General features: G+C 39.8%; 2 protein-coding genes across 5 annotated transcripts; both read right to left on the bottom strand.

Annotated features, from left to right (window-relative positions):
- DNAJB4 (DnaJ heat shock protein family (Hsp40) member B4) lies at positions 1-27362 on the bottom strand. 4 transcript variants are annotated; one of them, XM_052666751.1, is made up of 4 exons: positions 27252-27362; positions 8012-8297; positions 4889-5463; positions 1-3331 (listed from the first exon to the last, which is right to left on the bottom strand). In XM_052666751.1, exons 2-4 carry the CDS (start codon positions 8220-8222, stop codon positions 3098-3100), a joined length of 1020 nt encoding a protein of 339 aa, XP_052522711.1. In that variant the 5' UTR covers positions 8223-8297; positions 27252-27362; the 3' UTR covers positions 1-3097. The 4 variants fall into 4 exon arrangements, with proteins under 4 accessions (XP_052522711.1, XP_052522714.1, XP_052522712.1 ...); XM_052666754.1 differs by lacking the exon at positions 27252-27362 and adding an exon at positions 26720-26844; XM_052666752.1 differs by lacking the exon at positions 27252-27362 and adding an exon at positions 9673-12116.
- LOC128072670 (uncharacterized) lies at positions 18715-21015 on the bottom strand. The gene is given in 3 exon segments (XM_052666701.1): positions 18715-19567; positions 19569-20499; positions 20502-21015. Coding segments are annotated over 3 exon segments (1911 nt in total). The 3' UTR covers positions 18715-19101.

Below are 27362 nucleotides of genomic sequence, written 5' to 3'. Positions count from 1 at the left end.
TGAAAAAACAACTTTACACTTTTTACTTAAAAACCACATAAGAAATGCAATACAGTACATATTGGGAACTTTTTCAACAAACAAGATATAGTGTTAACAATACGCAGAAACATTAAGCAGCTAAGTTTGCCCTTTGTGATACTGCTCCAGCAATTGTTTCATTCCTTGTAGATCTACTGCAGTTGTAGGACTACAACTGACAACATACAAAGAGATCCGCAGTTGAAAAATTATTTGAACAGTATCTTCCAGAAGTTCTATTTCTTTGAGTAACAAAAATGGAATTTTTTGTGCTCATTAAAAAGCTATTGTAAATTGAATCCCAACTTCCATATTATTTACTTTCCCACAGAAAAGCGTTTATATGAAGTTAATACTGCTATTTCTTAAGCTACCTAACAAAGCAGGTAACTACTGAGTTTCCACAGTCAAAAGGCTAACAGCAAATTCTATATATTTTCTTCTTATGAAGAAAAGCATTCTCTGAAACTGTTGCTAAAGCACTCTATTATATTTTAAACTCAAGTAACAAGAACAAATCTGCAAGGCATTTCTTCCACCAAAACGCAGGGAACCAGCCCTATTACAATATTACAAAACTAGACTATTACAGAGGGCTTTCTTTTTCCCTATGCACCTTATTTAACTCCAAAGATAAGTCATATTTGTATTCTACGGTACACTTCTACAGTGTTCTTTATACATCTTTCCACCCAAAAACCTATTCCCTATGGATTCAAGCTGTCACATCAGCATCACCCATCTTTGGGATAAGCCTCAATTACAGAGGATGGTCCTTAATACTGTCTATTGAAAAAGGTTCCTAAGTCAGTGTACACAGAATCTTTTAGGTTGGAAGGAACCTCTGGTGATCACCCAAATCTCCTCAAGCATGGCCAGCTAGACCAGGCTGCCCAGGACTTTGTCCAGTTTGGTTCTGAGCATCTCCACGGATGGATACTCCACAGTCTGTGACCACCCTTGCAGTATTAAAAAAAAAAAAAGTGTATTAAGTTGTCCCCATGCTTTTTGTCCCAACACTGGGTGATACTGAAAAGAGTCTGGCTCCCGTCTCCTCATTCCCTCCTTCCAAATGCTTGTACACATTTATAAGAACCCCCTGAGCTTTCTGCGTTCCAGACTGAAGAGTTCTAGTTCTCTCAATCTCTCATAGACTTGTTCCATCAAGCCACTGTCTTCCTTCTACTGGGGAGCATACAACAGGACACAGTATGACAGATGCAGCCTCACTAGTGAGGAGTAGGGAAGGATTACCTCCCTCAATCAGCTCACAAGGCTTCCCAGTGCAACCCAGGATACCATTAGCCTGTTTTGCTGCAAGGACATTGCTAGTTCATGGTCAGTTTGTTGTCTGCCAGAAACTCAAAGCCCTTTCTCAGCAAAATTGCTTTCCAGACAGCAAGCCCCAAGACTGTACTGATAACTCAGTAATACTTCAGGGAGCAAAATTTTTACTCACTGAACTGTATTTTTTTCCTCTGTATGGTTTTTTTGGACCACCAAAGCCCCTCTTAAGGCCAGCACAATCAACGTGGTGTTATCAGCCACTCCTCACAGTTCTGTGTGACATGCAAACTTGCTGAGTGTGCATTCCATTCCATCATACAGGTCTTTAACAAAGATGCTGAATATTACTGGCCACGGTATCGAGCATTTGCATACACCACTAGTGACTTACCTCCTAGTGAACTTTGTGACACTGATAACAAAACCCCTGCGGCCACTCATTCAGTCACTTTTAATTCATCTCATTGTCCACTTATCTATCTGTACTTTGTCAATTTGCCTACTAAAGTCAAGGTAAAGAACACAGACTGTTTTTCCATTATCCACCAAGCTAATCACCACACTGTAGAATGAAATCAAGTTGGTCAACTATGATTCCCCCTCTGTAAATCTATGCTGACTTTAAATTGCTTTACTGCCTTCCACATGTTTGAAAATGCTGTCTGGGAGGATACTCCTTCTCACCTTCCCAGGAACTGCATTAAGGGTGACTTGCTGGTAATTCCTCATATCTTCTCTCTAGTTTTTCTTGAAGATAGGAGCGATATTTGCTTCTTACCAGTCTACAGAAACCTTTCTCAAATTAAAAGATAATTGAAAGGCCTTGTAAAGGCATTAGCTAGATTCTTCAGCACTTCTGCATGCAACCTGTCAGGTGTCATGGATTTCTGTATATTTAGTTTAATGCATCTCTATGTTGGTTCACCACCACTGAGGTTACCTCTTCCTTGTTTCAGGATTCCCTTCTGGTTTCAGCAAGCTGACTCCTGGTCATGACTGTATTATCGGTAAAGATTGAGGCAAAGAAGGCACTGAGTATCTCAGACTTCTCTACATTATTTGTCACCCAATTTCCCTGTCTCATGTGACAGCAGGCCCACACTTGCTGTATATGCATTTGTACAATCCATGCCTGAAGCATGAGGAACCACTCAACAAACAGCTACTTTCTCCTCAAGATACATGCTCTTTCCTAGACTTCTAATGCAGACCCCTCACATTCTGATGAAATAAAGAAAATACTTTGATTTCAATGGGGGGCAATTTAGGAGCCCAAGCTGATTTTCCCAGACTATGCTTTGTGCAGTGGAAAGCAACATACCAAGTAGCATCCTTACTGTTTTGTAATTTAAAGTGTTCGCATGTGTATATTTCTACCACATCCAATTTCTGTATAAACTGTTTATGTTAGATAGAGTAGGGATATAAGGAATAAAAGTACTTGGTGGCTTGAGTACTTTATCAGAAATATGCATTGGCTTTGTAAAAACTGACTACGCTTTATATTAAGCAAAATACTGAATAAGCTTTTCTGATTAGGAAGATCTAATATAAAATATGAGTGGTTTTCCCTGTAAATTATACTGCAGAAGTCATCCATATGACTTGTACTTAACTCTTTTCTTCTCATGCAGCATTACAATATTTCCCCCCACCCAACCCACAAACAAACAAAAAAAAAAACAAACAGATATTCCACTAGTTGTTACACATTGCACTTTTAAAGCACAGACTTGCCAGTCTTCTGCATTTCCAGTGTCCTGCTTAAACAGTTGACATAGTCCTCATTTTACGAAACTGGAAGATTTCGCCTAAGTACTTCTTTTGATGCTGGAGAAATGTTATCTGGGAAAATTACTTCAAACTCTATAATTAAGTCTCCACGTTGGTCAGGATTTTTGGGAAATGGCAAACCATATCCTATAATTCTTCTTCTCATCCCAGGCTTTACAACTTCATTTACTGTCATGGGTATGGTTCTTCCTTCTATTGTTGGCACATTGATAGAGCTGCCACACAATGCCTAGAGAAAAAGATTGTATCATGAGAAAAATGGATTGGTCAGAACGCCGTAGCTACACATGAATTTTATTTAGAAAAGACTAGCATTGTAAACAGAATACCTCCACTGTGAAGTGCAGAGATCTAGTATTCGTAAGTCTATTTGAATTTTGACAAGATACACTAATCTTATGTAATACCCACTGAAGAGTGAGTTTATATATTCTTCCATGACTTTATCAAGTAGTATGGTAATTGAGCCCAGGGCAAACACACCATTCAAAACTCTCCAATAGCAAATCTCCAGATACTTTACAATTTATACTGGTAATTTAGAATCTACCGTTAATACTTTAGAATACTGTTAATAATTTAGAATTCTACTGTTCAATTTTTTGTTCACACTGCACAGGGATTTACTCTAATACTTTTATCAACTTATGTTACATCAAATAATACAACATTTAAATGTCTTTTAGTAGAGACAATCAAATTTAATAGTTGTCTTAGGAGAGCATTTGTGATGGTCAACAAACACTATTTTAGAATATCAAAATTAAAACATCATTAAAACAAACAGGTTTTCTCCTGTTTGTTTTCATTACTAAGGTTTCTGATAAAGATTCTTCCACTTCACCTGGTCCTGTATACTTGGTCTATACTGATAGATGTTCACTATTACGTAACAGTGCAATAAATCTACATGGTCTTTCATCCATGAAGAACTGTATTACACACATCATTAAATAGTTTTATCCCTCCTTCACCCTGTTGTGTTTCATTTTACTTTAAATGTATTTTTAGATAGGAATCCTCACAGAAGGGAGCTCATAATATGCACAAAGAGCTCAAAAAGTAAGTAAAAACTCGCTCCTTCACCTAATACTGATTGAAAGAAAACACAAAACACTCAGCTATGTTAATTTTTAAATTATGACCACAGCACAGCTTCAGATTCTGAAGAACTCTCCTTGGTTGCCCAATTCTTTCCTTTTGAAAGCCAGCGTGTTTTGTTCTTGGAATAGAATAAAAAAAGCTATAGCATTTTTGTTGTTATATATAGCTCCTATAACACCTGTTCTCAATAATTTATCCTCATGAAATCAATCTCTACCTACTTTGAAATCACACTGAAATAACGTATGACATAAAAAAGGCAGGCTTAGAATTTGCTGGCACTGAAAATAGTTAAGAAATTTCTACTTTGTTCCGTGGAAGCAGCAATTACATCACACAATAAATAAGCATACTATATTGAATGTATCTGTTGATTTAGCCTAATATGTATTTATCTAGAAAGGTAAAGTACAAAGGTTTAAGTCATATCAACTTTTACTCTTCCATCTTCATTCTCTTCCACCTCCTCCATGGTAAACAGCTTGAAATAGTACTCCATTTATATCAAAACAGCTAGTGCTTCCACTATAAATAACTACATTCTGTAGTCACATTTTTATGAGAAATGCTTTCTTTAGAACAGAAGAAAACACTTCATTGCTGTCATTTAGTTTGTGCTGTACAGCTGTGGTACCACATTATAATAGGGTTGAACAATGAGTTCCACTAAAAGAAGACTTACCTCCCTTAAGCTGATCTTAACAGGATAAACAATATTTGATCCATCTCTCTTGAAATGAGAGTGAGGTTTATCTTTTATGATAAAAACAATGTCAGCTGGAATTGTGTTGGGTGTTTCATCACCTTCTTTTGGAAAAGTGATTTTGGTGCCTTCTTTCCATCCTCTTTTTATTTCAATAGTGAGAATTTTGTCTTCTGTTCGGACACTTCTACCATCTGGGTTCAGCCTTTTACGTGAAATCCTCATCCTTTTTGTGCAGCCATGATATATCTCTTCCAATGACACCTTAAGCTCATGAATTACAGGGGGATCTTGTTTACGACGTAACTGGCTACCTACTGTATTCCTTTCTCTTGGAAAACCATTCATACTGAAACTAGTGAATGATCCAAAAGGATCACCATCCACCTCCATGTCTTCAGTGTCTCTACCACCAGGCATTCTCCTTCCAAAGAAGATCTCAAAAGGATTTGTGCCACCAAAGAAAGCTGCAAACGTAGCATGTGGGTCACCATGGAAGGAATACCGGAAGGTACCACCCTGTCCATCAGGTCCTCCAGCTCCTCCTTTCAGACCTAAAAAAAGACAAATATGCAAAATTTTATGCAAGAAAGCCTATATTAATATTCCATTTATCAAAGAGTGGGAGAATAGATATCAGAATTGACAAGCTGAAAAGGTCTTTGGGGTAGAGTGGAAGGACTCCTCCTCAATGAGGAAATATCAGACTACTCAGTATCAACTATTAATTCAAATAATCTTTCTCTCAGTCTCCATTATTCAACTCCAATCTATTGTTGATAAGCTTTACTTCTGTTCTCCTGCAATGAATTTTGAGAATAAAGGAACAGGACAACACTCAAGCAGCCATACTGTTTCTTTAACATTCAGAGCAAAATCTCAAATTTATGATAGAAAAGAGAAGAAACTTGGGAATATAATTCTATTCAGCCACAAAACAAACAACCTTCAGAAGTTCTTAAGACCTATTTGTGTACAAAAATCTTCTATAAACTGTCATCAGCTCTGTACAAAAACAAACAAAAAAAAACCCAAAAAACAAACAACAACCCACATTGTTCTCAAATAACTCTTCTCTACCTCTATCTTCCCTAGGAAGATATCCACATTTAATGCTTTTCTGGTAAGACTTCCCTTACGATTCTCACTGCCTGGTCCTTTGCACTTCTTGACTGGGTTTGCAATAAGTTCTATATGCCTTTCTTAACTCCTATTAGATTTTTGCTTTGATGCACTGACAGTTTCAATATACCATCTCAAACATCTAAGAAAAAAAATTGAAAGTTTTTGTAGGACACATAGTTCAAAACTCATAATGTTCAATTCTTTTTTTTTTTTGTTTGAAAAAACATTTTGTTTTGGTTTGTTCCTCCCCCCCACACCCCCCCAACTGTTTTGCTTGGAATTTCTATGCCTAAGCCTAATACCAGTTACCAGCAGTAACTAAGAAAGACATCAGAATAAGGACAACTTCCCTCATCTCCACACCATGCCATTAAAAAGTACTTAATGTGTAGTGCTATCCACATAGCACAGAACTGTTAATGGTAAACAATCTGATCAGTGGATCTAAGAATCTGTGGTAACAAAATGACACCTCCTGGAATAGCTGGTCAGAAGTTTTTATTGAAAGGCACACCAAGGTTCTTCATTGTAAAAAAAATAATGATGTTTTCTGCTTCCTGTATCCCACCTCCTCACCTCTTCCTCAGAACTGCTAATTACACTCTCTGAAGCAATGGAAAAGCTGAGAGAACAACTGAGTCATCACAAGGTATTTTCCAGAGTCACCACTGCTACCTTTAACGTTTTGTCCAAAATAAACAAACGTACATTTTGAATCTCTAGACTCAAGTATATGTGCTAGGACACAAAAGGCCACATGCCTTACTTCTGAGAAAAATAACGTAAAAAAACGCATCTTCGGGAGAGCCATTTGAGAAGAATGCTGCACAGGAATAAAAAATAAAAAATAAAAAAATCAAGGAATCACAAGGTAAATAGTTTTTATAGTCAGATACAGAAAAGAGGTGTGGAAAATAGGAAGAAATGCAAGGAGGCAGAAGACCAAGAGGGAATGAAGGCCTCTGGTATCTAAAGCTTTTTCCAAGAATGTTTTAAAAACAGCCCTAAACATTCTGGACAACTGCAGTAGAACAAACAAAAAACACTGCACCACGTGCAGAAGCTAAAGGCCTTCTACATGAATTTATAACAATTTTTTAACAAATTCATTAAGCCCCACAGGTGACAGAGGGTCAAATTTCATATAAGAACTTGCAACTTCCTGCACAAAATAATGCTAGGTGTCCTTTCTTGCTCTCTCGAGGGGGGGCATGAATGGCAATGAATGAATGGACATACATATTAAAAACAGAAATAATGATTTCATCTGGAATTTCTGACAGTATAATTTTAAGAGGAGGGTTGTTAATGTCCTCCTCTGTTGTTCAATCATAAGACTGAGGCAAGTCATGTTGGTCAAAAATAAATTAAAAAAAAAATCCTCTCCAGATAACCATTTTAGGATAAATATGACATTTCTGAGGCCTCATTCTCTTGGCATGTTATCACTGTTTACAATTAAAGCTAAAAAAATGTGCTGGTATTTCATGACATCAGCCGAATTCTTTCCCCCCTAGGCAAGAAGCCAAGGACAACTACAGACTGGACACCTGGGCTTCTGCTCAGGACTGCAGGATCAAGCAGAGTGCCCTTTAACAAAATCTTAAAACAGAATTCATCTCTCTGACTGCATCTCAGAAAGTGCTAGAGTAAGGGAAGGCAGCAGTAAGACGAGATCCCAGAAAGCTATTTATGGGTCATACAGACTTTTGCAGTCCAATGACTTTCTGCCTGTGAAGTAAGTATTTGGGACTTCTTAAACACAGAAACATTAACAGAAGAAATTAAAACTAGACTATCATAAAACCTGTGCAATACATTTTACATTATAAAATTACATTATAAAAATGAGACAAAAATCCAAGTGGTACAGACATATTGCCTAAAACCAACATATACTTTTATGCATCATCTGTGCTTATTTTGTTTCTTCCAACACAAGTGGCCCCTCAAAAATTACAACAAAGATATACGTACCTTCTTCCCCAAACTGATCATAAATGTCTCTCTTTTTGGGATCACTCAGCACTTCATAAGCTTCTGCAATCTCCTTGAATTTTTCCTCTGCATGAGCAGACTTGTTCTTATCTGGATGCCATTTAAGCGCTTGTTTTCTGTAAGCCTTTTTGATATCCTCTTCAGAAGCCCCCTTTTCAATTCCCAGAATAGAATAATAATCCTTCCCCATCCTCAGCGTTACAGGAATTTAGACTTTCCTTGTTATAAAGAAACCAGTATCCAGTATCTCAGCAATGCGGAGAAGCTAGAGAAGGAAAAATAAAGATCAAATTTGGAAATTAAGTAAACAGAACAACAAAAAAAAAACAAAAAAAAACCAACAAACTCTGATACGCTAGAGAAACGTTAGATAGCTTATCCGTATTTCATTCCTTCCGCTGTTGCTCATTTATAAATAATTACACACACAGGACAGGACACAGCCCTCTTCAGAGTCCTCCCATCTAAACTACGTGTCTCCGACTCTTTCTAGAACGACAAATACTACAGGGCGTCACTTCCCCTGCTGAACAGTCTGCACAGTCCATTTGCTCTCAAGCATGCACACACACAAACTGTTGAACTATTTCCTCCCTCCTCCAGCAACTAGAAAGTTTAAGCATTTAACAGTGCAATGCAGTGCCTTTCACCAGCAGGGATGAACCCAACCAAGTCTAAAAGACATAATCACTCCAACAGCAATCCAGTAGCTCATATGAAATAATTACAGCATTTTACTTCTGTTTCTGTAGTGACAACTGTACATACAACTGCTTTCTGAACATATAATCAACATGGGTTTGTACACTTTCCAGCAAAGACTGCAAAGTTTTTGACACCAAAGCTAACGACAAAGCTTCAGAAAGACTAACTGCATTTCTTTAAAAATAAAATTAATTAACTCTCAGCTGCAGTTGACTGTACCATTAAGCAAAGAATCAAACATGAAAGAAACCTTAAAGAAACCAACAAACACTAGAAGCAGATCAAATGCGTGGGTTATTATTTTTTTCTCCCCCCCCCCCTTCCCCCCCCCCCCCCATAGTGGCAATATCAAGCCAATGCGAGTATCGCAACATATCAGTAACAGCCAGCATTAGCGCTGTCATATGAAAGCTAACAGAAAAGTACCCAATTCCTGCACATTTCTTTTACAACATGTAGTTCAAATTGTAATATTCAAGGTTTTCTAATACTCTGGAGAGGGAATGGTATCAAGTTTTAGACTGTTTGATTTCTTTCAGTTATGAAACTATCCTTGTTTATCAGGATTGTAATAAACTTGATTAGCGCAGCTTGAAAAAATGCTCCTTCCTGGAAAAAAAAAAGGATTAAAATATGCTAATTTTAGTCATATCTGGAACTTACTCGTAAGAAAGCATCTCTTAGACTCAAACTATCTTCCCTATAGTGTTGCAAAGTTTAAGAGGGTATAAATAAGATAAAGGACTCTCAAAAGAGAATGTTAATCCTTAGATTAACTGGTTTTGTTCCTTTAAAGAAAACAGTTTCTGAAGTTGTTTTCCAGATTCTGGTCTAACTTCAAAGGAGACAAATAGAGAAGATTTCTTCTAAAACAGCGTATTATAAAAAGAGATATCTCACCCCCTTATGTCATCACCCTATTCCCCACATCTTACCTGTTCTTTCTCACTGCGCTAGATTTGACCAGATTCCCTCAATGTATCTGGGATTTGCTTAGATTTTTGTCTAATCTCCTTGGAATAGCAATAGGGATGAAAGATGACATTTCACCACAGCCATGGATTTTGCATACCTGTAATTAATATTTCAAAACCAACAGAGGTGAAAGGGCATTGAGAAGAAGAATCTGATTTGTTTATCACCAAATCTCTCAGGACTGATTTAAGTTTCTGGAACACTGGGAGCCACAAGGTTCCAGAATCAATTCTCTTCACAGCTTAAGGAATAAGTTGTTATTGAGCTCTACACAAAATAAAGCTAGTCTTTTACACTTTTCTCCCTATCTTTCTTTAAAAAACATTCCCTTCGTTAATCCACTCTCCCAGATAACATCCTGTAGATCCATGTCCTAAGTTGAGGATTTTTTCTGCTATCAAATCCCTAAGGCAAGAGGGGATAAGAGGTTGAATTAAAACACTGAAACAGATTTCATTTGAAACATACTACTACTCCCTAAGAAGCAACTTTACTTATGTATGTTTTAGGGGGCAGCTTTAACTTTATTATGCTCAGGAAATAGCTGTGAATATGACAAATCATCATCCAAACTCAGCAGTCACAGTCACTCTGAATAACAACAGCAAACAAACTTCATCACTATTGACAAAAACAGAATTCAGCACAGCCCAAAGTCCTCTAGCAGAACTAACAGTACAAGGAGTCACAATGCTCAGCTGTGCTGCCATTGCAGTGTTTGAGCCAGCACAGCAGGGTCACACCTTACATCACTTGCAGTGCACTGAACAGGACCACACACTATTTGTGTGACCACGGTGATACATCATAGAATGTACAGAACAGCAGTACCTCAGACTAGCTGCAGGTTTATCTTTCATTAAGTTTTGCAAAACCTCTGGTCAATGGAAGTGGTAGAGTACATATACACTAGATTTAAAAGCAAAGTATAAAACCTTTTTTCCCCATTGAGAACATTATATTAATTATATATTTTAATTATCACAAGAATAACTAAGGAGTCTCCATAAGCATGGCTGACACTGCCCCCCGCCATTTTGTAAGACATAGTAATTAATTTTCCAGGCTTCATTAAAAGATAGTCAGTAGTCAGGACTTCTCTTTAAATCAAAAGCTTCTTCCACCTAGGCGTCGGAACTGAAGAAGTCACAATGAAAAACTTTGCTAACAATTACAGTGAGTAACTGTTCAGGCATCCTTTCTGTAGGGGGCCTACAGAGAGAAACACGCTCTTCCAGCACTAGTGCCAAGTTATACCCTAATTAGGTAAGTTATTCTCTAAAAATTACAACAATGCAACAATGAAGACTGAGTGAACACAGCAATGACTACTGCTACTTCTACTTCCTGCCTACTTGATGAGACAACTGAAACAACATTTCATAACGTATGCTCCTTCTTTCTCTCGGCACTCCCTATCTTTTTTATCATATAATTAGAGACCTTTTGTTTTTTTTACCTATGTTCCCCCTTCAGTGTTGTTAACAATAAAATCCTTTGGGCACTGTCCATAACACGAACTTCTGGCACTGCAGCTCCTTCAAATAAATGCAGGTGAACAGAAAACAGCTATTGAAAAACCTCCTATATACTTGTTTTTCATGCTATAATCTGAGTTTCTTTAATGCCTGAAGGAATATCCTGTGATCACCTAGGGTGGGACAGATGAATTCATTTATGGGATCAGTTAGTTCTTTACAAGTTTCTGCCTTTCTACTTCAAAAACTCTCTTTTGCAGTAGTATTTTTGACCATCACCAGGCATTCTGTCAGCAAGTTCCCAGCTCCCCAGAGTCCTTGCATTAGAGTAAAACCTTTATTGAGGTTGGTGTTTGGGTTGGAATAGGGTAGGAGGTACCTACCCTGCTTGCGTACCTGCTAGTGCCCAGAATTCCATGTGCACCACACTGGAATGCCAGCTCACCATCTATTTGGACTTTTAACTGAATTTTGCCTAGGGAGCACTACCAGCATGCAACCTGGTAGAACTTATATAGCTCCTTGTATGTGACAAGCTAGTAGTACTGCATTCTGCAACTCTATGATGCCCCCCATAACCACTAAGCTAGGTAGCTATAAAATCAGAAAAACTATTACCTAATGCTTTGATTCAGAATGCTCATGAACAAGCATCAAGCAAATTGTGAAACACACATCTCCAGTAACACACTTGTCTATGGCACCACCTCATACACACAATCTGTCATTTAGCATTCTTCCTCATTCTACTGTATCAACACTTCTGAATGCTATACCACATAAACAAAAAGCTGATGGCTGATTCTTTACACAGCCAGAAGCAATAGCCGTATTCAATTGCTGTCATATCAAATGGCATTTGTGAAAATAGTGCTTAGTCAATTCTGGAAAACCATTTTCTGCCAAACTATGCTCAGTGATCACACTACTACAGGAAATATCAATGTTAATTACCAAGTTTAGATTCTGGTAGAATCTCTTCTTTCTTCCAAATGCTTCATTCCATGGTAGGGAAAGGAGCAAAAAGAAAGAAATATTTCAAATGCCTGTGCAGCATGTGAAAATTCAAATACTAGAGGAGCACCTGAAACACAGCTTATGTGATGAATCCCAATTGTTAGAAAGTTGTAGTCTGTGTCTACTTTACATGCATATACTTTCAGGCAGCACATCATTTGTCAGACAAAAATGAAAGTAAGTTCTGAAACAATGCTCAGCATGAAGGCATTCTTTTGTAGCAGAAGTTTTCTAAGCATTCATATATACATAGGTTCTTCAAACATCCTCTACACAAGTAGTCCTATTCACTTTTACTCAAAAGCATAACATACACAGACATACAGATACAGACATACAGGTATTAGTAATGCTTGACCACATGATTCTATTAACACTGAATGAAGTCAGCTTCTGATGCTGCATATATCTCACTGAAGTACTAAAATGTCAAGCAGATCAAGAATTTTATCCACTTTATCTACAAGATATACACAATAAAGATCAGATCTCTTCTTTACAGTATATTGCCACAATTGTTAGGTTTAATTTTCAAACAAAGTCTGTAGATATTTTTCCAGTTTTCCTAAATTCTACTAGATCTAAAAGGTCTGATTGCTAAAGGAATAGTAGTTCTCAAGGCTTATTAGCTGATAACCAATTATTTAGAAATAGCAGTTCTCAGAAAACATCTCCAATTCTTACAAGTCACATTAGGGAACTCAAACTCCAGATCAGTCATAAATTAGTACTAGTATAAGTTTTGCTTAAGGAAAAGAAGAACTGTGTCATTCTTTGAAATAGCTGAAGTTGAACAAATATGCTCATATCTCCTTTCAATTAACACTTTTAAAAAAACTAAATTCCTCACACGTTAAAAGCTCAGACAAAACTGCAAGACAGGACTAGACCACAGAACAAGTTAAAGAGCAAATAAAACCACAAAGGCAAATTCCAGACAGATCACAACTATAAATATACACATACACATAAATGTCAAAGCAGAGGAGCCAAATCTCTACCCAGAAAAAACCTTCACAATTAAATAGTATCGTATTTGAAAACTTACAAGAATGAATGCAATAAATTAGTATCTGTTTAAAAGGCTTTCAAGAAAGCAAATCTATATATAATAGTAAGTTTTTTCTAAGACCATGCATTATCTTCCAAGATAAAGGCATTCTGACAATGACTTTTCTCCTCACCACCTCTAACAGCACATTGCCACTCCCTGAGCTACGTTTATGCTTTGAGACTATGCGTAAAACTTTAGACAAGAATGAAAGACATACAGCCACATTCACAAAGGCATTGAATAGTGTTTCACCACAGAAGTATTCAGTAGTTGGTCTCATCTACGGAAATAAACTTCAGTGTCTTAGAGAAGAAACAGTAGATCCGTGTAGAGAAACGTGACAGCGTAAACAGTTCTTTCTAACTAGTCAAAGGCCGCAGCTTCATTTAGTTATTCACATCACATCTAATAACTGCCCAGAAATTTCTCGGAATGAATCACAGAACGTCTTGGGACCTCAAAGATCATCTAGTTCCAAGGCTCGGCTGTCACCCATTGGATCAGGCTGCTCAGACCTCATCGAAAGTGGCCTTGAATCCCTCCAGGGATGGAGCACCCACAGCTCTCTGAGCAACCTGGCCAAATTTAATGATTTTTACTTCTTTTCACTGCAGAAATACATTGCCACTGTGATTTAAGTAGAAAACTCACTGTGGGTAAGGATACCAGAGTTTGATTTTACGTCTAAGTAATTATACAAGAGAAAGCAAAACACAGCACAGAGAATGTAAACTATTCACAGAATTACAAAGTTGCCATAGATAGCAACAGCATACCTCAGTAATGGCACACTCATATTTTTGTGGCGTAGATGGTGCCTTCAAAATACTCTGTTCAGAAAGAATTCAAAGCGAAATGCACCAAGCAACATTAACCATAGTTTAATGGAAAAGCAGGAGGGGAGCTGACCTAAGTCTCAAGTAGATTTTACACCAAACATGGTTGCAATGATCACCAAAAGCACGAGCAGGCCGCTAGTCAAACACGTACTGATTCTTCACAACATGGCCAACTTATAGGTCATTAACAAAGAATTGCCTTCTCATGCCTGATACTTGCCTAAGTCACAATCTCTACTACAGTTGAAGACCAAAAATACACTTGGAAGAATTTTCCAAGTTTCACCTCCCACTGCTGTGAAGGAACAGCCAACATCTTAAAGCAGGCTAAGTTCTTAGAACTCAGTTATGATGCATTGTTTTGGCTGGAACTCAACCAGCTAGGCTTACTTCACAATGGCATGATTAACCAGGCAAATGCACTTGGAAAAAAACTGAAGGAGAATCTCAAGTATGGTTGCAGAAGACAAGAAGTATTTTCATCTACAAATTAAGGATTCCCTAAATTCTTTTCAGATCCTTAGAGACAATAATCATTTCAGCTTCCACTCACAGAAGTTTGTGAACAAGGCTTCTTCTCCAAACAAATTGATAAATCAAGAACTAAAATAGCCAGTGATAAAAAACACTTGACAGATTCCTTCACATTACTAACAACACATTTATCGCACATAGTTGCAGGCTTCAGTGGGTTATGATGTCATTGTCATGCTCTTATAAATATCTACACAGAAAAATGCTCTGTGTTGGTAAGGAAAAATATTTTTAGTCTCCTTACTGTTGTTAAGGAGAAAAAAGGAGGAAGCTTAAGTTACACTTCACTCAAAAAAAATATTACATTTTGACAGGTTCCACACAATCTACTGCAAAGCTTATCAATTAACAGAAAGCAGAAAAATTCAGTAGTGAAGATGTGAAAATGCTTCCACATGAGAAACAACTGAGAAGGCTTGAAGTCTTTGGTCTTTAAAAAAAATAAATAAATGTAAAGAAATCAGAGGTCTACAGAATGATGGAGAGAGCAGGAGGGTGAATGAACTGAGCTGTTCTTGACCTACTCCAACCTAAGCCAGAGCCACTAAGTGAAGCCAGTAGAAGACAGTTTTAAAAACAAAATGGTAGAATTCTCTGCCAAAGGACAGTGTAAACTAAAAAAAAAAAATAAATTCAGGGGGATACCAGAGAGAAAAACAAAAACCACCACAACCACAGAAGAGATCTGGCCAAAGTTCATCAACAGAGAAGCCATGCAGGAATTCTCTGCAACAGGAAAGCAGAAAAGAAAAATAATCAGGTGCTTGCTTTATTCTCACTTAGCCTAAAGCAACTACTTGAGACCACTTCTGAATGCAAATCACTGGAATAAATAGACCATTTAATGGACAAGCAGTTCAGCTTTCTCAGTACCAAGAAACTCATTAGATTCATGAAAATCTCAGTGCAATGTAATTCAGCGACTTCCATGAAGAAATAATAAAGACTTTCCAGATCAAAAGCTTGAGTTGCAAGCATTAGCACTTTGCAATCAATCTCAGTGTCACACAATTGCTGTCAAAACCTATGAGTTCAGCCAGGCACTAAAATTCTGCACCAACTAATGTATTAGTAAAAGAAATGTGTTTGGGTATTCTATACTATAAGAAAGCATGCTAGAATAACTATAGCATAGTTCTGTATGAGCAGTAACCTCATATCTATGTACACTTATTTATATTTCTTCAAAAGTACATATACTAGCAGCACATTGCTAAAAACCTACTGGAAATTAATAAACCTGAGTATGACCAGCTACCACACTGCTTCTACTTTCTCTCCCACCACCTTTCTATCTGTTCCTAAAAAGCAACACATCAATTGCCTACAGGCTTTCAGTCAACTCACAACAACACATACAAAACCTTTAAAAGGTATGCAAGTAGATTTGTACTTTCATTTTTCTATCTGAATATATTTATTATGCAAATGTTGGAAAATAATTAATTTATATTGTTTTCCACCTAAGTGAAATGTTGAGGGGCATTGTTTCCTATAGCATTTGGGAGGAAAAAACAACGAGGCATTCAGTTAGACTAAGTAAAAATGTCTCACTATTAACATTTTAAAGAAAAGTAAGGCTTAAGGTAGCAGTGTGGTCATTGGATTAAGTCCTATTCTTGCAGCACAGAAGATACAGAAATTGCCCTAAAACCATAGAGACAGATCAGTCAACTCATACACAATTCCTTCTGTAGTCCAGCATTTACCCCAGGGATTAGAGCCAGCTGGCACAAGCCAAAGTAACGCTTGCCTTGGGACAGGCTGAGTCTGGACAAGAGGCCAGCCAGCTCAGAGACCCTGGGAACCATGACTGGCTCTCTGCTAGTTCTTTCACCAAATGAGTCCTGGAGCAGGAGAACTGACCTAATCACAGTGGTATGTACTGATCAACAGGAAAAGAACAATGGAAAAACAGTGGTAACTTCCACAGTACCCCTAGCCGATTTTCCTTCAAGAAATTAGAATGGACAAAAAGATCTGAGAAAAAGGCATTTAAAATAGATTTCAATAACCTACATACAGTTATCACAACTACCTTATCACCCAGGAAACATTAGGATGAGTAGGCTGTCTCAATTAGAGACTCTCCATTTCAATGGCAGGAGTATACAACAGCTGGTATTTTAGTCTTTATCTACAGTACATACACAAGCTGTAACAACGTCCTCGTGTTCATATTAACTATGGCAACAGTTCTATCTGTCAAAGAACAACAGTCCTAAGGGGTCTCTTCCATCAAACAATAACTATTAACAAACTGTTGTCTCAACAAGGCAGCAAGTAGCAGAGAATTCAGGACACCTAGAGAATATACAGTCCTTACATGTTTGCTTTCACTAAAAGTCTTCGGGAAGGTGGTACTGGCACACAACTAGGATCTGAGTTTTGCTTTTGAATGGTTATCAGCCTATCTTTGATTTGTTCCATTAGAGACAACAACAAAAAATAACCATGGTCAATTTGGAATACTGATTAGTGGAACTAATAGCTTATACATTACAGAAATACTTCCTTAAGTGAAAATGCTCTATAGCTTTAAACTGAAGACTGTCAGGCACATCTGGAGTAGTCTACTACTAGTTCAGTAATGTTCACAACTAAGGAACAGAGAGAAGCTAAGTCTGCAAGTCATTTTTTCCTCTTACAAAAGCATCAGATAGTTGTTTTCTGGCATATCTAAAGAGTTATCAGTAAACAGAACAGCTGGAAGAAAAACACTGAACAAACAACACAAGTCATAGTTATGAGTCACATGTGAGATGGGGAAGGTAAGTAGAAGTTGTGCCTGCATGATCTTGAACCACGCTCTATTTGGGAACTTTTTCCTACAATAATGATAAAAATAAAAAAATCACAGAATAATAGAATTGTTAGAGTTGGAAGGGCCTTTAAAGATCATCTAGTCCAACTCCGTGCAATGAATAGGGACACCCACAGCACAATCACTCTGCTCAGAGCCCCATCCAGCCTGATCTTGAATGTCTCCAGGGCCCTCAAAGCATCTACCACCTCTCTGGGCAACCTGTGCCACTGCCTCACTACCCTTATCATAAAAAAAAAAACCTTTTTCCTTATAACCAACTCAAATCTCCACTCTTCTAGTTTGAAACAATTTCCCCTTGCCCTATCACAACAGCTCCTGAAGAGCCTGTCCCCTTCTTTCTTATATCCACCCTTTAGGCACTGAAAGGTTGCTGTCCGGTCTCCCCAGAGCCTTCTCTGCTTTGGGCTGAACAGCCTCAACTCTCCCAGTCTGTCCTCACAAGGGAGGTGACTTAGAGTTTTGTCCCCCCTGAAATAGTGCTATTTATTAATTTTTCCAGACCTCAGTACGAATGCGACTAAGTTGCCTGTGTTACATTTGAATCACAGTTCAACTTAGCTTTCATTTTACATCCTTGGCCCTTGTGTTTAACACAGTCGTAACACTTAATGTCAGAGGGAAAAAAACATTACATGTTAAAGAAACAGATATTGTTTTGGTTTTTTTCCTTTTTCTTTAGGAGGGTGGAGGGGTGGTAATATTTCAGTCTCAGTGAAGAGAGGAACTGCAGGACAAATAAATCCACTTGAAAACAAGAGTCTCTACTACACTGTATTGTTTTTGATTGCTGTAAACAACCTTCATCTTGTTTGGCTGCAACGCTTCACTAAATAAGGAACTACAAGCATCTTGGCATTTTTTCTTTTTTGCTGTAGACATGAGATCCTGCTGTTCTTACATAAAGAGATGGTCACACTAAATACTTTTTCCAGAGTGTGTTTGTCATGATCCCACCCAGCTGCTCTTCATGCAGTTAGTTCCACTTACAAGGCTCAAATAGTTCTATAAAGGCAAGAATTTGATAAGGAGACATCAAGAAGAATATGAAGAACATCAAGAAGAATGTTCCACCAGAAAAGAGAATATATGTCAGCATATTTAAAGTGACTTGATTTAAATCGAAACACTAAGAATATCCTGTTCACCTGCTGAAGCCTTCTGCTTCATTCAGGTGTTCGCAATCGTTAGGGACTCAACGGTCTGTCCATTTACCAAGGTGCACACCAATGTGGTGGGTGGTAAAATGGCGTATATTTGATCGCGACAGGAGCTTATATAGCCTTGCACAGCTTCGTCTACGCCCCTCTCATTCTACGTAAGCGCTTGCGTTACTACTTCCTTATCTGGTTACTACAGGCAACTACTTGTGGGCGGAATCTTCTGTAACCACCGCCTACATTTCCCCCTCCCTATGCACAAGCTAACCCACTACAACCTGAGAGGACCCTAATCGCGTACACCCAAAATCCCCGCATTACGCCTATACATGCCATTGTCCTCTCAGTTAAGCCTTGCCCCGTTACATCCCGATTCGCAGAGTAATTCTAATCCTAACCTTATGGTGAACAAACGAGGCAATGGAGGGACCCTTTTCGTACTTCGCCTAATACAAACTTGTTCCCTCCACTGCATGGAAGATCTTATCCAATTGCGTTCTCTGCTTCTCTGCAAGCTTTTTGCATTTTCTTATACTCTATGCGGTAATTAATTGTGCGGTCAATCATCCGCTGGGTGCAGCTTAACATAATTTGCAAAAGGCAAGGCGCGCACACTAACAAAAGCAAGATGACCATAAGTCCCATAAGCAGACCCTTCAGTAAATGCACACCCCATTCCCCTATGCCTCTGAACAGTCCACGCAGCCAATCTCCAATTGGGTCTTTTTCCACGCCGATTTTGTTAACATGTTCCTTCATAAGCTGGAACTTCTTATGTATGGATTCACTGTGGTCACTAAGATTAAAACAGCACATTCCCGCGACGTCCTCACAACCATGGCCGTGAGCCAAAAGCAGGAAATCAATAGCTGCTCGGTTCTGCAGGACCGCGTGCCTGATGCTTGTGACGTCCATTAGCAAATCTCCGAGGAGTGACGTTGTTAAATTGTTTAACGGACCAGCAAGCCAGTCTCTCAATTTCCCTCAAGGCTTGTGCAGCTGCTACTCCCGGGGCCAGGATGGACGCGAAGATCCTTGCCGTGGCGCTCCAAAGCTGTACTTCATCTGAGCACGTACTGTCCAAACGTGATATACTTCGTTTATGTCTCACAGCTGCTCGGGGCGTGTTGGCGAGCATTTTAAGGATTTCCATGTGATTAGGTGCTAACATGGTAAGCTTCCCTAAGTAGCAAGGACCCCCTACCGGACGGCTTGGAATTCCTTGCCACGCACGATCTCCACAGATGAGGAAAATGTCAGGTGGTAACGCTTTTGGTTTAGTAAAACCCCCGCTCTTACAGTTAGCCCATGCCCCTGGTGGGAGAACTGTAGCGGCCGCCCCACAACATCCACTGGCGTTGCCAAGACGCTCGCCCTCACAGGACATCTGTACACTTGTACTGAAGGACTCACTCACATTGAAGAGCTGCGAGCTATTGACCCACCTGCCCCCCATTCTCTCACACGTTCTCCAGGGAGGGCGTGAGCTTTGTGTAGTCTGACCCCGAACTGTGCATGTGTAGATGGTGTAGATGGGGGAGGAGCACCAGTAGTTCCATGATGTACCGGCGTAGAGGCACTGAGGTTGTATACTAGTACAATTGTACAACTCCCAATATCTGTGCTCGTATCTACCACAATATCCCCCTCCCGTGAAAAGTGTGTGCCTATCAGCTGTTACTATTGTGAACTGTTCTGAGGAGTTGGTTTTAGGATCAAAAAAGGGGTTAAACCACGGGTTTGTCTGGAAGTCATGCGTCACTTGTCTACGACTCCATCCGTAGATGCCGGCTGGGTTTGAATCTGGGGCGAATCCTATACAGTTTCCCGCCATGAGGGCTATGTTATCAGTGGCATTAGGGGCGTTAGTGACATTAGGGGGGACTGGGAGCCTAATAGTTGTAGCTCTGGTGGGTCATTCCAGAGGGAGACGTTCAACCTTGCTAGTAAACAAATTACTCTCCGATAGCCAAGAGTCATACTATCATTAAGGCTACCCGTAATTCCAGCTGACATAATGAGTCTGTCTTGCTCTAATCCTGTGCAATTAGTATCATAGACGTACCCTTCGAAATCCTGTTCTTGGATCTCTAATGGGACACCGACTAAACATGTCTGAAACGGTGAAGTGGCTGACTGCGTAGAGAGACAAAAATCTGTCTGGCCTGTGCGGTTGGCCCAAGTAACCCAAAGGTTCCCCGGTTGTTCTAGTAAGTGTATACCCGTACCCACTCCCGCAATCTCATACAGGATCAATAAACAGACAAGCACTGTAATTTCATTAATTCTCGTCGGCAGCAAGGGCCTCTTCTCCGGGTCTTTCTTGCTTGTCTCCTTCCTTGTTGGTTTTGGGTCCCTGGGGCGTCCGATCAACAATGCCTTTATGACGGCATCCATGTTCACTCCGCCGGGCGTTCTCTCTCCCGCGGATCAAGCAGCCACCGGGCTTCTCTTCCGATGGTTTCCTGGGTCCTCGGCAGGTAAAGCAGGCTCCTGGCCGTAGAGCCCCGTCCGACGCTACCCAGCTTCCACTCTCCTAAGCCGCAGCCCCCTCTTCTAGGGTCATCGCCTCCTTCCCCACGGGAGACGGATGAGAGCAGGATCGCCACGCCGCCAGTGGCCGACCACTATTCCCTAACGATCACGTTGGGGTCACCAAATGAAGCCTTCTGCTTCATTCAGGTGTTCGCAATCGTTAGGGACTCAACGGTCTGTCCATTTACCAAGGTGCACACCAATGTGGTGGGTGGTAAAATGGCTTTTATTTGATCGCGACAGGAGCTTATATAGTCTTGCACAGCTTCGTCTACGCCCCTCTCATTCTACGTAAGCGCTTGCGTTACTACTTCCTTATCTAGTTACTACAGGCAACTACTTGTGGGCGGAATCTTCTGTAACCACCGCCTACAACCTGCAGAAGACAAATACAGACGGCCTGAGTTATATTTATCATAATTCACTATAAGAGAAGACAAAATAGCTGTTCACTGTCTTTTAAACATTTCTAACACATCCTATAGCTCAAATCAGGTTTCTTAGTTGTTCTCCATCCACCTCCCAAGCTGAACCTAGAAGTTCTGGGAAAAGGTGGAAGGGACAAGTTTGATAGTCCTACTTTCAGTTCTCTCTTATATGGCTTTACTTCTTTGGAGGAACAAATGCATGCTGGCCCAAGAAGAAACAACACAACATAGAAAGATGAACAATTAAGTAAAAAAAAGGTCTGGATGGAGTGGGTTCTAGAGAGATGCAAATTCCAACATCTGGTCTACTAAGATACTATAGAAATTAACAAAAGTCATCAAACTAAACCAACAATGGAAGATTGAACTATCTTTCTAGGACGTGATACTCTAGAAAGTAGCATATTTCCTGAATATATAGTGCACCTGAATCTTTCATATATTTTACTATCTTTGTAGGTGCCTGAATGCACTTTAAGAGCTCTGTTGATAGAGGAAAACATACAACACTTCTGTCCCCTACAGCTACTACTGCATTGATTTTATCTTCCCTTTAGAAGTCCATCCCCAGTCTCTATCTCTGCCTTTCCTAATCCCCCTACTCATATGCAATTTCCATACCTAGCTTTACCAATCAATCCATTCTATGCAAGGCCTTTCTCACTTCACCCCTTCTGGAAGGAGTTTTGCAGATGTTAACAAGTAAATGCTCTGGGCTCTCAAAACTTTTCTTCCCATGACATCCACAGAAAAACATGCAGGCCTGCAGATGAGTAGGACACTGATGACCACGCTACCAAGCTGACTAACATTATCCAGCAGCCTCTCTGCACTGCATAGTGCAGAAATCACTATAGGGTGATCACTGTCTCATTGCATGCTTCAGCTGTATTTAAGGAAGAACTGCACGTTCTCTCATTTATCCGTCCATATTCATGACACATCAAACACACTGGTGGCCAAATGCCATTTGGCTGCCTCCTGCTTGGTTTCAGTAGCAGCAGAAAATTAATGGCCTTGCTAAACTGTCTTCAACCCCAGAACTGGAATTGGCTGGTGGCCCTCAATCCCTTATCTTGAAGCAAAGAACCTTTTCTCCCTTTTAAGTTTATTTTTTTTTAATTAAAATTCCTTTCATCTGCCTCATCCCACTTATAACTTTAATCAAAGACACACGAAGTAAGATTCAAAGTAAGATACGCTCTACAGCATCTATGATATCTACACAGCTTTTACTCAAATGCTTCATGTAATAAAACATTTTTTGCTAAATTTGTGCTGAAAAGCAGCACAACCAAATATAAAAAAAAAAAATTGAAGACATTAAAGCTTTTCTGAAGCCTACACTACTTTAGGTAGACACACAGACACCAGATGTGGACTTGGGAAGCAAGTTCACTCTTCCACCCAGAAGCCAAGAAGAAAGCTGTTATCACCAAGTGAAGACAAATGGGTTCTGCTTTCACCAAGCTGCAGCAGAGCAGGTTGCCCTTCCCCTTCCATATTTCCCATCTGTTTTGTTTTGGTTTTTTTCCCATCCCATCAAATTCCTCAGAAACAACCCATGCCTCTGCACTTGTCAGGAATGAAGCATTATAGGAATATTTGCTGAATAGGAAGACATGCTGATCATCTGTTAGATCATCCTGGGTAACTGAAATTTGCACAGCAATCTTTTTATTTCCATCCTAAAAACCGTTCCTCTTCATCTCTCTTAAAAGAGAACCTAATCATGAGTACTGAAAAGATTTTGTAGTTAATGCTTTAATTTTATCCACCACCACATTCTTTTTTAGGTGCAACTTGTGACTCTGAAATTCATAATTGCTACTTCACTGCACACATGGTAAGTATGAAAGCTCATGACAACATGAACTGTTGTTTGGATGCAGAGCACGTGCTGCAACTCCTCTCAGAAGCCACATAGGAAGCTCTTTACTGTTAGCATTGCAGATCCTGGACATCTTTTCCCAGAGCAGGAACATCAGATGACAGTTGGGACTTGAGTCAGTTCAATTGAATCTCCTAAAGAACTGAAATCAGTAGAAACCAAACACAAACTTCACCAGATGACCAATGATTTGAAGAAAAGCAAAGTGAGTAAAACTAGCACAATGATTTAGAGACTATAATAATTTTTGCATATTTAGGCAAAGTTATACAAATTTGTTCCTGAGGAGCTACAGGAACAAACATATAAGAAATTTAATTATTTAGCTTATGACTCACTGAGAGGAGTCCTATGTGCACTGCTTCTTTCGGGACTACCATATCTTTAGATCTGGTCACCATGGACCAACGAAGTTGAAGCACATTGTTTAAAAAGAAAAAACTTAGAACAGAAATTGATGGAAGCATGCACTCAAGCACCCTACCATATGCCAAGGATTTCATACTATAATTCTACAAAATCTGAGCTATGTGATTTAGAACTTCCTCAAGTAGATTTTTGTAGAAATAAGGACTCTTAGACACAGAGAATATCTGATTTGAGTTTCAGAACTCTCCAGTACTCAAGTTTGACTATCTATAGTACTGTTAAGTTTTCTGACTTGTCAGACTATTATTAATTATTCATTATATTCTAGTCTGATAACTATGTTAAGAAAAAGAGACACCTTTGGTCTGAATAGCATGAGATGTCATTAAGAAGCTTAGGGAACACACCTTCTTCCAATCTCCAGAAGAAATATTGATGGGCATTTTTAAAGCTCCACATTACCTGTTACCCGTTATGTTATCTACTAACATTTCAAAAGTGATTTGAAGTGATTTGTGGGGTAGAGAAATCAAAAGATTTCTCTACCCCACAACCTTTCTTAGCAGCAGAACAAGTTACTGTAGAATAAAAGCTTATTTTACATGGCAAAACAGAAGTTCTCTTGCTCTAGAAGCACCATGCAAATATTTGTTTACCCATCTAATTCATTTCATAAAAGGCTGTATAATCAATGAATATTAAGACGTTATAATTAATAAACAGAGTTAGGCAAAGCAGATTATGATAACAAAAAGAGAATAGATAGAAAGCTTACCCACATCCTGGGCTCGCTTATGCAACTCCAGCAGAGTGGATCTCCAGAAGAGATCCTCCCCCACCGCTAGTCAGCTCTTATATGAGGAGAGGTGCAGCCAGGCTCCACCCCGTCCAGCAGCACAGGTGAACTGCCTTCACCTGTGCTCCATGGCTGACTCATTGCTCATCAAACAGAGGTTCAGGCCAAGATACAGCAGTTCCCGTACAAAGGCACATTTTGAGAAAGCACAGTAATTCTGCAAGTGAGAAAACCATCAGAGCTGCATATTACAATATTGTACATTACAATATCAAGTCAGGATGGAACTGAAAGAATGTTGCGGTTGGCACTGTTCAGGATTAGCCTCCCCACGCCCAAATAAGGACAAAAAATTAATCCCAGAGTGATAATTATTTCAACATAAGTGATATTTAACAAGGGAAAACAGAGGAAAGCATGCTTCAGATGTATGGATTTCAAGGAGATCAGAACTAAGTGTCATCAGGGGAAACAGAAGCAACTTTAACTACTGATAAAGATCATCAGATCAGCTTAAGAATAATGAAAATAAGAGTCTAATACTTGTGCAGAATAACACTTAAGATGCAATTCCTCTCTAATTGGCTACATTTAATCTTCTGGCTGGCTGGAAGGCCAAGACTAAGAAATATACTGCCTTCAAGAATGTGAAAGATTGAAGACTCACGTATACATTAAGGTGTCTCTCTTCATTTTCACACACACCACCTCAAACATTATCAAAAAAAAAAAAAGGTAAAAAATTCCAAAATTCGCACTCACTTATCTTTAGCTGATCACAAACAGAACTAGAAGAGCACAGTACTACACAAGCATTTCCATAGCCCAAGGCATTATATGCACTTTGTAGTCATTAGTCTTACATGCTACTGGCTTGTCCCACAGCTTAACAAAGAGTCATTACCCCATTTTATAATAAAAAGACATTAAGGACACAGACATTTCACATCTTCAAAAAAGTGACAAAGACATGAAAGACATAAATTGTAGTAACTTCAACACACAGTCAACAAGTATTAACTTATTTGTACAGCTGACTGGTACACCTAGCCAACTTTACAATAACAAAAGAAATTAAAAAAACAAATAGTTCAAGATCCAACTACTGTTTCAAAAGAACAAAGAGTTAAAAGTATGAAAACAAAGCTTACATTTTTTCCAAGCTATTTTACTTCTCCTCCTCCCCCAGGTAACAAAATTAAATTAACAGAAAGCATATGCTAAATCTCGCAAACAGATCTCTTCCAGTAGAAAGTTTCACCTCACTCTATATAATGCCATTTACCTAGAAGCATACAGAATTTTCAACTTCGTGGAAATTGAATGTATTAGTCTTAAAACTCTTTTAAATTCCAAAGAGCTATATAGAGGAAAAAAAACTAGAACGTGTTTTCAGTTTCCTTTGGTGGAGTTATTTGGATAGAGACACAGGATAATCCGCCCTCAACAGCAGCAGCACCATACCTCAAGGTGTTTCTGCAGACTTTCCTATTGCCTATTCTCATCATACTGCAAGGATCCTAATTATAAACATCCACAAGTGAAGGGACCAATGAGAAACCTAGAACTTCTTAAGGCAGCATGGAACTAGAAGGCAAGGAACAAGAAACGACAGCAGGGCACAGTTTCTGATGCAACTCGTGCAGAGTTGCAGAGCTCAGTGTATTCCCCTCCCTTCCCCCCCAGCCCAAAGCCAGGCCAAGCCCAAATCAATCATTCCTCAAATAAAGAGCGTATCCACATAAACACAAGCACTTAAGGCTGAAAGAATCCAACCATCCTTCAGCTTAAAAGTACAGTTTATTTTTTTAAACACTGAGTTAACAGTCTGTGAAGAAGGTATTTTGATTGATATAGAGTAGAGCAAAGCGACCCCTTAGAAGCTGTTGTACTGCTTAGCTTCCCTTTAGCTCCTAAGCTACAATAGGTAAACAGACATTCTATGACCTTATCTAGAGGCAAAGCCTTTCCAGCACCGTCATCCATACTCAGCGTGTCAGTTCATTCCCAACTCGGTCACAAGACCCAAACAGGGCCCAGACAAAGCCCCGCAAACTCCCATTTTCCCTCATTAAAGCTTACGCTTGCTCAGCCACGAAAAACAAGTTCCCCCGCCCTCAGTCAGCAACAGCGAGTCGTGCAAGAACCGCTCAGAAACAACTGCGGTGCAGCAGGAAGAGAACCAAGCGGCGGAAGAGAAAAGCCCGCCCCGCGGTGCCGTTACTTGGCGGAGCCCCGCAGCCGTTCCGCCGAGTGACGCACCGCGCTGAACGGCTCACAGCCCCGTACCGCAGCCCAGCCAGTACCCTTCTTGCCGCCACCCGGCCCCGAGGCCCCTCTCCCAAAATAAGCTTTTATTATTCTACGCAGCCGTCCCGCCGCGAGCACGCCGAACGACTGCACACCGACCCGGCGAGCAGCTCGGGGTTGAGAAAAGTGCCGCTGCCACCCGCACCGCCCGCCCCTCCGACAGTTAGGAAACCCGTCGGGAAGGAACCGAGGCGCCAGGGCGCTGAAAGTCTCCCCAGGCGCTGCCTAACGCTGGCGGACTGCCAAGCCGCAGAGCTGCCCGTCGCCCTCCAACCCCCGCCCGCCACCTCCCTCACGCACTCACCACTGACACCGCCTCAACCGCTCCCCGGCCCTGCCCTGCTCCCAACAACCTCTGCGCGCCGCTCTTACTGGCGAGCTCGCGACAAAATCACGCGAGAGTCACCCACGGCGC

The sequence above is a fragment of the Tympanuchus pallidicinctus genome, unplaced genomic scaffold (genome assembly GCF_026119805.1).
Source record: "Tympanuchus pallidicinctus isolate F22 unplaced genomic scaffold, pur_lepc_1.0 scaffold7, whole genome shotgun sequence".
Taxonomy (NCBI): Eukaryota; Metazoa; Chordata; class Aves; order Galliformes; family Phasianidae; genus Tympanuchus; species Tympanuchus pallidicinctus.
The sequence above is the reverse complement of the archived record's forward strand: the minus strand, read 5'-3'. Positions and strand labels throughout refer to the sequence as shown.

Coding starts and splice junctions, on each gene's coding strand:
- DNAJB4 (XM_052666751.1), bottom strand. CDS start 8,222: ATGGGGAAGGATTATTATTCTATTCTGGGAATTGAAAAGGGGGCTTCT. Junction 5,464..8,011: donor TGATCAGTTTGGGGAAGAAG/GTACGTATATCT, acceptor GTCTTTTTTTAG/GTCTGAAAGGAGGAGCTGGA. Junction 3,332..4,888: donor TTAAGATCAGCTTAAGGGAG/GTAAGTCTTCTT, acceptor CTTTTTCTCTAG/GCATTGTGTGGCAGCTCTAT.